We start from the raw sequence: 15760 nt of genomic DNA, 5'->3' as shown, positions 1-15760 counted from the left end.
TCCTATCTGTTGAAAAGTATATACATATTTCTTTTGATTAATTCGCAAAGGAAATATTTCTTTCCATCCGTTTTTGTCACTGGTAATTCCATTAAAAACATTTTTCTCGTAGCATTTGTATACTACTAAAATTCGCCTATATTTTTTTTTGTTCTTTCATGATAATTAACGAGAAAGTATTTATCAATTAACAAGATTTACATATTTTGTCAAACAAATTAAATACAAAAATTAGATACTTCCCATTGATTCATCTCTCAACGAATATTTTTTATTTTTCTTATAAATTCAGTAATTAAACCGTTCCAACTAAATACCTCATAATTTTTTTTTTCTACAAGCCAAGAGTAAAGAGAAATCATAAATTTATTTTTTAATTTCTAACTATTCCTGGACTTATTTATTCGCGCGAATAAATGCATAAATATGATAAATTCCAGGAGATCTAACTTTAAGTAGTACAAACATTATTCAACTTCGTTCGGACGCCGCTTATCCAGAGGATTTTTCTTTTGACTTTCGAACGTCGTAAATTTACACGTTTGAATTTTTGAAGTATTATTCTTGCGAGAACTTTCATATGCGAAAGGTCGGCATTTTCGCAAAATCGTGAACTTTGAGTACGCTGTCTCAACTTCGTTTCCGGTTACCTCGAGTTTCGCGAACGGAGACCGGAAGTCTGAGTGGAAATGAAAAAAAACAAGCAAACACTCATAGAATCATGAATTTATCCTGCAGAAGGATTACTTTATTTGGTTTTATATTTAACCAAAAGAAAAAGCAAACTTTGCCGCCTACAGATATAACACCCACTTCGTTATTTATTATTTTATTCTTCTTTTGATATCAAACGATATAATAATATATTTATCTTTAAATTACTTTTGCAATATGTACGAGTCAATTTTCTTAATTTATCGGATAATAAATTTTTAAAAAATTAAAAATTATTTTTCCAAAAGAATCGATGTTCCAATTTTTGAGATATTCACTTTTTATTTGTTTACTGAGATGAGAAATAGGCTTATTGATAAATAGGTCATAAAATACAAGGTCGACATCGTTTAATTTTGCATAAATTTTCTTCGTCAGATCACACACAATATCTTTAACATTATATAGCAAAGATAAACGTCTTAGTTTCTATTATATCGATATCGATGCATTATCGAATTATTCACGAATTTTCTTATCATTTCTTGTAGAAAAAATCAGAAAAGCATTAACGTCATTACGATAACCTATTGTACATATAAATACCAAATAAAAATACATTTTCAAGAAATTACGTGAATTCTCGGTGGCATGATATTTTCTAATCAAGAACATGTCAGTCATATTTAGAAAAAAAAGAAGAAGAAACAAAAAAATACTAATTATTACTTAATCAATTCAACACATTTTTGTAACTCGACGATTAATAAGCTTCGATTTCGTCGATAGAAGGAAACGAAACTATTCTGATGAATCATTTCCTTAAAAAACAAAAAAGAAGAAAATCGAACAATCGACCCTGAATGAAAAATGAACTAACATTTTGTAGACGATGCATTCATTATTATGTAAACGTCTCACCAACTGTATCGATATTATATGTCTGACATTATCCGTGTCACACACTTATTATACTGATAGATAGGTATGTGAATAAATATAGTATGCAAGCTTATATAGAATATCCACATGATCATGTGTAAGAGCACGCTTATATCAAGTCCAAGCACTGTTTAAAAACGTTTGTATGTATCGAGGAGGAAGCGTGCCACGAATCAATTTATTAATATTAATTATGTTTGTCTGTCGATTGAGTATTATCGAAAGGAAGTATTTATTCACGTACATAACGAGTTCGTCCATTTTAGAAAATAATATTTATTGCATAATTACGATTTTAAATATGTGTTTCATGCCCGTGTTGTTTTTGAACAAATGTCATTATCAGGCTGTGTGTACAAAAAACAATCATATACGAACGTAGAACAAAGTATTCTAAGCTTTTTCTCATATCGGGCTAATATTTTCTGCAACATTTTAATATCCAGCCCATTCTATTACGTCAAACTTCATAATAATAATAATAATAACCTCTGTTAAAACGAAATTCAATTAATATTTTTCTGAGGACTTGTATCTGTTTTACTGCGGATCGGTACCGAGTTGTGTATTACAGTTTGAAAAACATTGACGTAATTTATATATCTTATAACTTTTTTTTTTATCTAGCTGACAATTTAATTTATTTATAAAGGAAATGTTCATATTGTAAAATATAATATATATAATATATTACAAACACATATAACTTCATTAATGCAATTGTTTTCCCGTGTATTTTATTTAAAACCGACAAGAAAAGAGATCATTTGACCAGGAAATTAGGTTCATACCAAAAATGATACCCGTGGGACGAAACATATTTTATCCTTTCTACAATGTTTTTATATTATGCAGTAACCAATAAAGTAGCATCGTTTAATGCTAAATGTCCTACGACAGGTCAAATGACCGGTTCTTAATTTAAAATTCAAATTCTTCATTTGGTTTTACGACAGTTATAAATATAAAATTTCTTTTTTTAATTATTATTCAAGCCAATCACAGATCAATGATTGTTATTTTATATTATATTGTATAAAATATAATAAAAACGTTATAAAAATCGGTCGTTTGACCGGTTGCGATATAAATAAGCATACATAATTGATTTAATGTTAAGACGACAAAATTCTCGTAACCATTCGATGACCGAATATCTTAATAATATTTCTAAAAAATAACTTTTAACGATGATTTCATTATAAAATAAAAATTATTTTGTTTGTTTTTAAGATAAAATAAAGAAGAGAAAGAAAAAGTTGTTAATTCGTCAGCTTAAATTATCTCTCAATTATATAATATAGTAGACATTATATAAAATAAGAATCTGAATTATGCTCGTTTAAAAATTGTTGTTCGAAAAAGTAATTGTTGTTTGTACCAAATATAGATATAAGTACTGCATACGTACTTGTGTTTGGCTTATGAGAATGAAGATAATATATTAATGATTCTTCGCAGACCGAGTGGTGCTTGTACGTACATACTACGCACATTGAAACAAAGCCTTTGTCAAATACTAACTGGATAGTAACTAATAAGTGAAGAAAAGTATACGACGAAATAGGTATCTACGATTAGCGGCAAACTGTTATCATTTAGCCCGTTACGATGGGTAATAGCAGAAAGTAATAAAGGATATCTGCTTATTTATGAACGATCGTATATTAATCACGATTGTATACACAGCCGGAGATAAGAAAACTTTGCGAGAGAAAGGAATGCATGTATATTAATTACAATTATAATTAATAATTAATTTTTTAATTTATACGACAAGATTTGAAGAATTTATTTGAATTTGAGTAGAATTATTATCCCTTTTGTTTATCGTTAATTAACGATGTAATTGTAAAATGTAATTACAATGAAGAAGAAATAAAATATAACTGTAGCGTGGTGTAGTCATCGTGTTTACTATAAATCATAGGAAAGAAATTAAACACGGTGGAGTTAATTTTGTAAAAACAGAGAGATGTCAAAAGTAGTTGTTAAAAATAGGTCAACATGTTTGCAATGATTCGCGCTAACGCAAACCGAAAAAGATAGGTAACCTTATTGGGAAATAATGAAAATGCTTCTTCTCTGCCGTTGACGGTAAAAAAAACAAATATTTCATTGTTCAAAAAGTTTCTTTTTTTTAAATATAATACACACACATACACACACACACAATAGAGGGATTAAGTAAATTTTACTTTTTGATTTCATTTTAAAATACGATGTTTAAATGTCGAATAATAATAACAACAAGAAAGAAGAAAAAAGTCGAGTACGAGAATTGAATCGAATTCGACAACTTCGCGGAATTAACTGGAAAGACGCGTGTGTTCAATGTCGATCTTCGATCCAAAATAAAGATAGATAGATGAAAGAGAAAAAGAGAAAGACGGAGAGAGAGAGAGAGAAAGAGAAAAAGAAGCTTTGATAAATCAAAGAAATAATTCGCTGAAGTTGAAAAATCACTTCGTGGAAAATATATTTTTTTTCGAAGTGGCCGGATGCAGTTTCGTCAATCATCCTACAAGGTCGAATTTAACTCGAACCGAATTCCGTAATCATTTTCGACACGTGTATGTTCTACCAGCTGCTGAAATTCTCACGTTTAACGATTTTCTGTGCTGCACTCTGAAAAACCGACCGACAACTTTCTAATTAATTTTTATCAAAACAAATTATAAATCCACGTTTCATTTCATCGTTTTCGCGCAGGTTATTAATTATCGCGAGGGAGACCGATGAAATCAGAGAGGAAGAGAGAGAGAGCAAACACAAAAAAAAGAAAAAAGAAGCAAATTAAAGAAAGATGCGAGAATAGTACGAAGTAGCACGCGTGGAATAGGTAGATAAGAGAATAGCGTGTAACCAATACAAAGAACTAATGACGCAAACGTTCTTCGATGTCCCGTTTTTAAAAACGACTTTGCACAGAGATAGGAACAAAGTACGTTCACCAGGGAGACAAATTACTGTGATTATATTTATAGTAGCTCGATTTATTACCCTCACCTTTGCTTTTCGCATACACGACGTATGCATAGGTCAAGTACGACGTTGAACACCTACGTACATATGTATATAAACGAGAAAAAGAGAGAGAGAGAGAGAGAGAGAGAGAGAAAGGGTTATTTCTGACTGGGTATATCACAACACATAGCATTCTATCTTTTCAATTCTTACTACTACAAAATAATATGTTCACGTATATATATAACTGTTTACCGTGACATAATAATCGTTCTTCTTTATCATAATGTGTTACACTCGTTCGCTAAGATAAATGATGATATACTAATTAGCTCAACGTCAAGTGTATATCTTGTTTTTTAATTAACAACCGAGTCTCAATGTCTCTCATTGACTTGTACAGACCATAGAGAAAAAAAGGAAATTACGATATAGGGTGAATCGCGTTATAAACTATTGTTTCGTTTTAATCCGAATTCTGGCGATATAACAGCGATGTATATAAAAACGATAGAAATATTTAGCGAGGTTATTATTTTTATTTATCTATTTTTCTTTATTTATATATATTTATTTTTTTTTTAATTCCGTTGATACCAACAGACATATTACAATGTCCATTTTATTGAACGTTTATTTGAATTGTTCTGTCTAATCCTCGTATCATCATAGCGTTGATAGTTAACAACGTTTTTATAGTGACTGAATTTGTTTCTATATTTTGATTTTCACAGTCTTTTTTACTTTCCTTTCTATCTTCGTTATTGTAACCGTGGTATTGGAAAAACCAGTCACAGAGATGCACACACCCACATATACCCGCACGCAAGCTCGAAAACAATTCTTGCTTCCTTTTTTTTTTTTGTTTACGAGAGAACAAACAAAGTGACATTTATTTTTCCTTCCTCTATAATAAATAAAAATAACTTTATGAAACTAAATATTCTATATTTTACATTAAAATTTATATAAGTATAAAGTAATTAGTAATTATTGATATAAAGATTTTTTGATTATCTACAATATATAAATAAATAAAATATCGAATTTATACAGATATGTTATATAGAATCACATTTAAGTAAATAATTATATCGAGATCGATAGATTGATCCGTACGATAATGATCTATTTTGCCAATTAATTTATAACAATAATAATCGTAAGATTTAAACGAAGAACACCTGTACATATTTACACGTGTTGTAACAGTCTCGAGGATTAATCAAGAAATTCATTCCCGAGGTCATTTTCGTCTAATATTTTTTTCTTCTACCATTAATCAGGATAAGCTAGAAAACGTTTTCACTTGCAACTATCACATCAGAATATAAGATTATATCGCAAATCGAGATTGGTTGGTTCCTTTTCTAATAAAATTCATTCCAATGAAAGGTGAAACGTTTTTAAGATCAAATCCGTAGAATTAAGAAAAAAAGGAGACTGAAAAAAAATGAAATATAAATAGAAAGAAGTATTACAGAAGTATTACAGTAACAAGTAATAGCGAGTAAGATACGTGCAGGTGTGTAACATAAAAGAAAGGATACAAAAATAACATAGGATCAAAAAAGAATAAAAGATGTTAAATTCTTTTGAATTTTTCACGTATATCAAGAAAAGATATTGTAAGAGAAAGAGAAAGGGAGAATCGAGACTTACGAATGAATATCATTAAACCGCATCATCGCGATTCGTATCAGTCGTAAAAAAGAAAGAAGACGGAACTAATAACATTCCAATGATACTCTTCATTACTTTACGATTTATGTTTTTCCTGTTTTTTATTTTATTTTATTTTATTTTATTTTATATTTTTATCTTAAATACCATTGAAAATGGCGAGAGAATTCCGGTTTTTTATTTAACGAATTTGCCGCCTCCTCCGTTTTCACTCACACATGATGGGAGACTAATTTACATGATTTCGTACTCGTTGCTTATTCTTATTCAATTTCGAATATATAATCTTGCGAAAAATCGTATTTATTTATCGGTTTTTAATGTGTACGAACTTTTATATTTGTCATATAACAAAGTCTCGACGAATAAATAAGAGTTCATAAGTACATATTAAAAGGATTATACTTATATTGTACTACATATCCATATGAGAATTATTGTGGGAAGAAAACACGTAGAAAATATAGAGAAAGAAAAAACAAACAAATGAAAAGAGAGAGAGAGAGAGAGAGAGAGAGAATTAAGCGTTCGATCAAGGTCTTCTCTTGTATCTTACTGATCGTAAAAATTGTTTTTACGATCTAATTCGTATACCGCAGCGCATTAATAATCGATAATCAACGTATCTAAGATACGTAAGATGACTTTGTTTTCGACTGTTATGTTTTTTGATCATAGTCTTGGTTAAGATTTATTACCCTCGACCAAATATCGATTCGGTTAGATGAATGATAATTTAGCGAATAATGACACACTCATATTTTTCGATTATTTTCCCATAGAAAAAGTTCCATTGTCTTTTCATTTCTCTCTCTTTTCTCGTTTCTTGCATACTTCTCGACGACTACCTATTAAAACTTCGTGCCCATAACAGGTAATTGTTTTCAAAATTGTCTTCTATGAAATATTATAGACAATTTTTATACTTTCTTAAACTATCTTAAAATGAAATAAAGTTCTTCTTTATGTGCTAATCTTGACCTAATAATAACTTTAGCTTATAACTTATATTTGTATATATATAGGTATATATAATTAAACAAAGTCTTAGTTCCCTTTCACTTAACAGGTATACCATAGTATATATAACAAACATTATTTTCTCTTTATTTTTATCTCTCTATTCATGTCTGTAACTTTCGACGAGCATACATAAACCTACAAAAGTATACTCAACTACGTGACACCATTATGATAAAACAGCTATAATTTCATAGCATCGTAACGTCTGGTGTATCTTGTCTTATCTTTGAAACTTACAATGAGATTCGTTAGAGTATCGCATATACACATATATAAACTCAATTAATTTATGATACTTTACCTAATATATTTGTGATACAGAACTCGGTCTGGCTATCATCTAAAAATACGATGAGTTAAGTATGAATATTATAATACAAATTGCGTACTTCTCTTAACATTACGATCAACGATCAAATTAATTGAAATACAAATAAAAGAGAATATTTAGGAGTATGTTAGAACCTTTTTTTTTATTATTAATACGAGCCAATGAATTTATTGTTATTCTGTTTTCTCCATTACGTTTCATTAAGATAATCAATTATTCTTATATGATTTTCTCTATGCTTTCTAATAATAGAACCCGATAGACAAAGACAGAGAAAGATAAAAAGAGAAAAAAGGATGACAGAGAAATTGATCATAATGATGCCTTTAACAAAGCTAAATGACATGGCACGCATGCGAGAACTAACAGATTTAACAGGACGACATTTATAAGCCGCGTGATTCGTCTTCGATGATTGTTCATAATAAGTAATAATAACGATTTGTCAAAGTGACACGCGTTTGTCGTGTGAACAGCTGTCGAGGTTGATATGATAATATGTGATGATATTCCGATCATTCTAATTCTTCTTCTTCTTCTTCTTCTATTTTTTTTGTGCTTTTTCTATTACTATTACAACTTCTTTATCTCGTTCTTCGTATATATTCTCTTAACTTTATTTCGTTACGTCAATGACGTAACTCTAAAACTACTTATTAGTAAATAAAAGAAAGAGAATAAAAAAAAAAGAATTATCGAGGTTAATATGAGCAACACCTAGTGGTATTCCGATTATTCTTAATTTTTTTCTTCTTTATCTTCTTCCTCTATCTATATTTCTTCTTATTTATCTTGTTCTTCATCTATTCCCATTCATTATATTTTATTACATTAATAATTTAACTCAAGTATTGCTCATTAGTAAAAAAAACAGAAAAACAAAAAAAAAGTTCATCCAAGACAGAACAACTATTAAAATTGATATGAGTAATATATCATAATATTTTGATCATTCGTATTTTTCTTTATTCGTTTTCTTTTTTATCTGTTTCTTTATCTAGTCATCCATCTATCCTCTTAATTCTATAACATCTTATTAAATGAATTCAATCAAGAACTGGTTATTAGTAAATAAAAAATTAGTGAATCACGATAAAACAATTATCGAGGTTGATGTGAGTAATATAACATGATATTCCAATCATTCTTATTTTTAATATTTTTTCTCTACCACTGTTTCCTCATACAGTTTTTCATTTAATTCTCTTAACTGCATTTTTTTTACATTTAATGACGTAAATGAAAAACTACTTATTAATAAGTAAAAGTAGAAAATGAAAAAAAGTAACTCGCGTTATAATAATTACTCGTTGATTCGGATTCGTGAATTAAAAATTGATTTTTAGCAATTGTTCATAATAATAATAATATATTAATTTATCAAAGTGACACATGTTCATCGAGTAAACAATTATCGGAGCTTGATATGAGTAATTGTAATAATATTTCAAATATTCTTATTCTTCTTCTTCCTCTTTTTCTTTTTCTACTTTTTCCTCATCTAATATCTTAACTGTATTTCGTTACGTCAATGATGTCACTAAAGAATTGCTTATTAGTAAATGAAAGAAGAGAATGAAGAAAGATAATTTGCATTGTGACAATGAATTACAGATTCGGATTAGCCAAGTTGGTTTTCCCGTCGTGATGAATCGGTCTAAAAAACGAGGAAAATTTCAGAAGGAAAATACGAAAAGAAAAAATACAAAAAAGCAACTATCACTGATTGTTATCGTCAAAAGGGACGAAAAAGACAAAAGAAAAAGAAAATCAGAAGGCAGCGTAGTATTTACGAACCCAGCAATCGTTTTCTTTGCCGAACAAACAAATCAGATTGAAAGTTTTTAAGAAATGTTTTCTATCTCTTTTATTCTTTTTTTGGCCTACTTCTTTATTCACTACTCAAGCAGAAATTTATAGAATATATAGAAATTAATTAAATTAGAATATATAGAAATTAAATTAAAGGACAAAGGAATCGATTAAAAAACAAAACGAACTTATCGAAAAGGAAATAATTCTCGTCAAAATATAATATGTTTGTCGTAAAAAATATTCATTTTCGTAAAAAACACATCACGTTTATATTTATCCTCTTATACTTTGCCGAATATGAAATTCAATGAGTTTGTGTAATATAAAATATAGGATGAAAGAAAAATAGGCAGATTTACAACTTCTTCGTCTAGACTAGTCAAATTGGTAATTTATTTGTGTTAATTTTCTAGAGTAAGATTTATTTCCATTCGACCTGGCTTCATAATTTGAAGATCACCATTTCAATTTAAGATCACACCTAAAAATAGTTATCTTCAAACCTATATATGTACATAGGTATCGGTTATGTATATATTTACATTTCTATGTATTTTTGTATTTTACTGAACAAGAGAGTACGTTGAACTTAGAATTTATCTTTGTCGAAGATACTACTTCTTCAGGCGCGCTTACTCGAGTCAACACTTACTTGAAAATAATTAATAATTGATCGATGAGAGACCATCCACTCAACGATTTATATACTCTTTCTCTTTTTCTTTCTTTTTTCCTTTTCTTTTTACGAACAATATAAATCATAGTCAACGTATAGATTATCGTATAATTTAAAGAAAAATAAAACAGAAGCTGTTAAATAAACACTTACATATTGTTACGTGAGTTAAACACGGAGTCCTCCAATGTGGGTTATCTTAAGAATTTCGATCTTATAACAAGAATAAAGACTGCATTCGTTAGCCTTGATTTTGTCTCGACGATCGACCGCGAGTTCTAGTTCCTTCTGAGAAAATAGCTATGTAAACCCTGAAATAGTTAGATATAATACAGCTTGTTCTAACTGAGAACATTGTAATCATGCAAATTTTTATATAACAATTCACGCACGAAACAGAAATATTTTCATCGTAGTTTCGATCGTATTATATACATACATGGTAAAGGTGTTCCTATTCCTATTAAATAAAAATAGACCGATGTAACGTTCTGTACCTGCGACCTTCTTGCAGAAACAAACTCAACGAGAGAAAAAGAAGGAAAACATCCGACAAGCCCACATGCATTCGACTTTTGCAACGATCGATAATCGCACGCACCATGACCCGTTGCAGGACAATAAATTTTTTTTTCTTGCCAATGCATCGATCGTATTTTCCAAGCTAGGTCACATTGTTTGTTTACTCGTGATTATTCTAAGCCGTGATTAGATGTAATGCTTTTAGAAAGTAAGTACCACTTATGTGCCTTCAATGCGGGAGCCAACATTTACTTACTTGCGAAAGAACTTTAGTGTACACTTAACATTAAACTCTCCTATTTCCTTAGTATTAAGAAAAAAAAGTAAATGAGATAGGAAAAAGTGTTTGTAACTGTACTTGATATACAAAAATACAATGATTATTTTTTTAAGTAGTACTCAGGTTAACCCTTTCTGCATTTTATAATGCTTTCGAAACATACTTTTTGTGTGAGACCAATTTATTTATAATTTATATAAAATTATAGTTCTTTTCCAAAATAAAATACTCTTGTATCAATTTACAAGTTTAATAATCCTAAAATATGTTTCTCCATACAAAAATTTTAAAACATTGCATTTAAAGCAAATATCTATTGTTTAAAATGACTATTAGTGATACAAATACTTCTATGATTCACTATACATAACGCTTAAGATAAGTTTTAAGCTAACTATAAGTAGATATGATTTTGGAAACTACCACACTACAACGTTCCGAATATCGAATGTTATTTTTACAGATGCTCATCTCAAAATCATAGCTTTCGAAATCGTAACTTTATATAATGGATTTTTCGGAGAAAAATATTTTTCACTGACCTATATCGCGAACAAAATTTTCTTTCGCCCCTTTCTCTTTCTCTTGATCGTTTTCTTCCATTTATTTTTCCCGTTCATTGAATTATTTTGTTATTATTTGTCGTTAAAGTAACAACGAAGTTTTTTTGAAATTTCTAGCGTATAGACACTATTATCAACGTACTTCTTATTTTATTGATCGATCTTCAATATCTTGTGAAGATTTTAATTGACAATAAGCCGAAGAAATGGCGATGATAAAAACCTTCGAGGTATTCTTTATATTATTTTAAATAATCGTACTCACGTTTCTTATTTTCATTTTTCTGCTTTATTGTTCTTACCTAGACAGCAATTATCCATCTTCTATAAATAAGTAAAACAGCTTTCTTTTCTCACTCTCTTTCATTTTCTCTCTCACACACGCACACTCTACATACTTTATTAAATTTCTCGGGAACACAAAATACGAAACGTTCGAATAGTTTATAAAAAAAAAAAAAAGAATCTGTTTGCTTCGTTTTCTAAGTACATCGACTAATGTAAGTATCTCTGAAAAATAGTGAAGATAATTCGATGACAAATAAACATGCAAACGATTTTACGGAAATTTATTTACTTCTTTTTCTTTTTCTTTTTTTATTTTTCTTTTTTTATTTTCCTTTTCTTTCTTTTCTTTTCTTTACTTTCAGATATCTCGAATGAGAGTTCTTTGAAATAAGCTAAGGGAAAATTTTATTTCGTATCGTCAAGTTCGATATTTTTTTTATCATAGAACAACGAAACAATAACATAGAAAATAGACACTATCGTCATTCACCCACGCAATCTTTTGCGTAAGCTTTTCACTGGATACGCCTGGCTGGTATTCCCTCAAGTCTTTTCCGAGCATTTTGAACAAATTTTAAGATTCATCGTCAAACATCATCGTCTTTTTCTTAGAAACTCCTCTTTTCCGAGATTAGAAAATAAAACATATAACTCTATTAGAGTTGGCTGACATATCTTCCCATTCTTTCTATCAATTAAAGAAGAAAAGAAGAAAAAAAAATAAAGAAAAGAGAGTAAAATAAATATCATACGTACGTACGGACTGTATGAGAAAAAGAATTGTGTGATTGGTTTAATCGCGATAACAAAATCGTATTTATGTTTTAACATAAAACGTATAATGCACTTCGTCGTAACAACACGCATATATATGCGTGCATGCATATACATTTAGAAAAAGAAGAAAGTAAGAATCAAAAGAAAAAAGGAAATTTTAACAACGAACAATACTTTATCTCCTTTTCCTTAGATATTTTTCGAAAAAATTCTTTTTCTCCAAAATTATTTATCGATTAGCTGATTTTTTGATACAAATTGAAAATATATCTATACATACAAATTATTAAAAAAATTATTCATAAAATCAAATAATAAAATAATAAAATATATTTATTTTTCTAATCTCTCAAAAACGTCCTGTTTAATATGTATGCAGAATATACGTACATGTAGATAATACATATGTTGCATACGCGCAATAGGTCACGTATTCATGATTATTTCAAATACAGATTGAACGTTTGATTCAGAAAACTAAGAACTTTGACTTTTCCATTGTGACACTCATCGGATAAAATGTTTACAAAGATTTCTACAGTAATAATGTCACTTCGAAATAAGGATTTGAATTTTAAAAGTTTGTCGAAGAGTATTAGTCGAAAATATTAATATTTCTTCTAACCGCGGTTGATTCAGAAAAATCTGATGTGAGTTGCGAATTATAAACGGTATACTCCTACGTGATTCAACGTATGCAAGTTATTCTTGAAAGATGTCTCATCCCTTGCTTCTCCTTCCTCCTATCTTTCTTTTTGAAATGACCAAAGATAAAACAGATAAGGTAAAACGGGTCCGGCAAAGGCCAATGTGTAACTAGTCACGAGATGAAACGCTCTGAAAGTGAGTTTTTGAATAGAGCAAGAATAAATGTTAGCGATATTAGGTGAAAGTTTCCTTTTAAAAAATTTATTCTATTAAAAATCAACCATACAATCAAAACGAAAAGAAAGAGAAGGAAAAGTAAACAATAACTAATACTTCATTTAATCATATTGGCAAAACCTTTATGATGAAAGTGGACGCTAATGACTCTATTGATAATACGACCAGTTAAAAATAAACTTTTTCCAAAAAGAAAAATACTTTATTTACCTTTTCGCAAGTTATTTAACGAAACTAAAAATTTATTCCCGATTCGACGAACTTTTAAGTGTAAATTGAAAATAAATCCATATAAAAAATTATTTGGAATACGAATATAATGAAATTTGAGAATTATCTATCTGTAATGATTAATCTCTGTCTAATATTAAAAGCAAAAATATTTCGTAGATTTATAGAACTTGAGAGATATTCATAGGAAACTCTACGAAGGTTATAGTATACAAATCTCTTATCCAAAGAATTCTGAAGTTTCCCTTTAAATCCTGTTACGTGTTTAAATTAGAAGAGACGAAAGATAAGCTTAACTCTCAATGATCGTTTTCGTGGAAGACCAACGAACGATATCGTCATACGTACGATATGTAAGTAAGTATAGTATTCGTAAGCGCCGTTTGTTGAATGAAGAAGCATTAAAACGATACGATTTCTTGGATTCATCGACGCTCGTAATTTCCTCTCTCCTTTTAGCGACTGTAAACATTGAAAGATAATTGATGACAAAAAAATCAAGAATATTATTCATTCTTTTTGTATCACGTTGTATCATTCATGTTCGTTGAAAGGAAAAAGATCTTATCGAATTTTACGATACGCATATGAAAAAGCATTGCGGCAGGAAAAACAAATTAATAAACAATAATATAATATATATTCGAATAAATTAGTAAAACTGTCGAATTTCCCTTCCTCTCTTTTCTATTCGTAAGAGTTTTTATTATTTCTTTCCCCTTCTCTATTCTCAACTTGGTCATATACCCACCCCCCCTACCACTCGCATACGCGTTGTATACGCGCGCCTCGCAAAGTTAGTGCGAGTGCGAGAGAGAACAGAAATGTAAGATAGAAAGAGAAAGAACGATCGTGTTAAAGCAACGAGAAGAAGGACGGTACGAGGGACGACGGGTGTTGGTTAAGAGATAAAAAGCTCGCAGCACGTTCAAAGGCACGTAGAACACGTTTGATGCTCGTACAGTTCGCGCGCGTTCTCGTTTTTTATTCTTTCGCTTTTAAACACGCGACAGATTCGAAAATGTAAAAGAGTACACGTATTAATAGATATAAACAGTGATGATTTATTTTTTTCATTATTTCATTATGCTTTAATGAAAGCAAAATTTAAATGTATAATTAAGTAAGTGATTCTTTTTTGTTTTCTTCGATAATCAAGAGTGACACAAAGTGAGTTGAAGAAACGATCGGAGAATTCAATTTTCATGAAATAAAAAAAGAAGATGAAGAGATAAAGAAGAAAAGGAAAAATAATAAGATTGAACTTTAGTTTTGAATGTTTAACGATTAAGGTGAAAGTTTCTTTCCAAGATTTTCACTGAACGTTCGTCGTCCTTTATTCCGTCCAGTTTAACGTGTCTCATCTCTTTATCGTGATCGACTTTCGAAAGAGAAAACTAACGGGGATTATAAGAAACTCTTGGAACGATGGTGCAACAAGAAACGAAGGGGGAACTAGAGACCGGCAACGTGAACGAGTCCGCAAGATATTTTCGTTATCTCAGGACTCTGGCAGATCTTACAGCCATGGCCAGTATCGTTGCGGTCCAGGTAACTTGTCCTGTTTACTTAGTTTCGTTTAGTTTTAACGAAACTGTTATGCTCGATCAAAAAATCGAACCGATATGAATTATTATCGGGGACCGGTTTATATAATTGATTAAAATCTATTTAAGATAATTTACAATGTTTATTCTAACGTTCATTCTCTCTGGAAATCATATCCCTGTCGTATTCTTTTTTTTTCGTTTTTCTTTATTTTGATAAATTATTTTCAGTTCAATGCACTTTTCGTTTGGAAGATAAACGCAATCGGTCAAAAACGATTTTTTTCAATGTCGAACTGATCACAGACGCTCGTATTTACATACTATCGTTGGTCTTATCTAATACGCACAATTTATCGTTAATCTCGTATAAATCTCAGTGCCATGGCCATATGCCGTGACTATTACCCTTTCTCTCCTACGTTTACGTTGTTTTACCACACACGATTTCGAAAGCTATCGATCGTATTGAGTTACCGAAGGCCGTCTTTACCTGAGAGTTCATTCGATTTCGCGAGTTAAACACGTTCAACAAAATCGATCGATCGTCTGTATTCTAAAAACAAATTAAAAGCG

The 15760-nt window shown here is 29.8% G+C and overlaps 1 protein-coding gene across 17 annotated transcripts in view; it reads left to right on the top strand.

Moving 5' to 3' along the window:
• Positions 1 to 15760, top strand: part of LOC122519564 (cAMP-specific 3',5'-cyclic phosphodiesterase, isoforms N/G) — a 328446-nt gene that overhangs the window by 301934 nt on the left and 10752 nt on the right. Inside the window, exon 1 of one of the 17 annotated variants that reach the window (XM_043639110.1) lies at positions 14374 to 15188. The exons of the other annotated variants lie outside the window; for them this stretch is intronic. Coding sequence (XP_043495045.1) covers positions 15066 to 15188 — 123 coding nt within the window. The 5' untranslated portion in view covers positions 14374 to 15065. Of the gene's footprint in view, positions 1 to 14373; positions 15189 to 15760 lie in introns of those variants that run through there. 17 annotated transcript variants of the gene reach the window in all.

This window comes from Polistes fuscatus, unplaced genomic scaffold (assembly GCF_010416935.1).
Source record: "Polistes fuscatus isolate 324 unplaced genomic scaffold, CU_Pfus_HIC Scaffold3, whole genome shotgun sequence".
Lineage (NCBI taxonomy): Eukaryota > Metazoa > Arthropoda > Insecta > Hymenoptera > Vespidae > Polistes > Polistes fuscatus.
The sequence above is the reverse complement of the archived record's forward strand: the minus strand, read 5'-3'. Positions and strand labels throughout refer to the sequence as shown.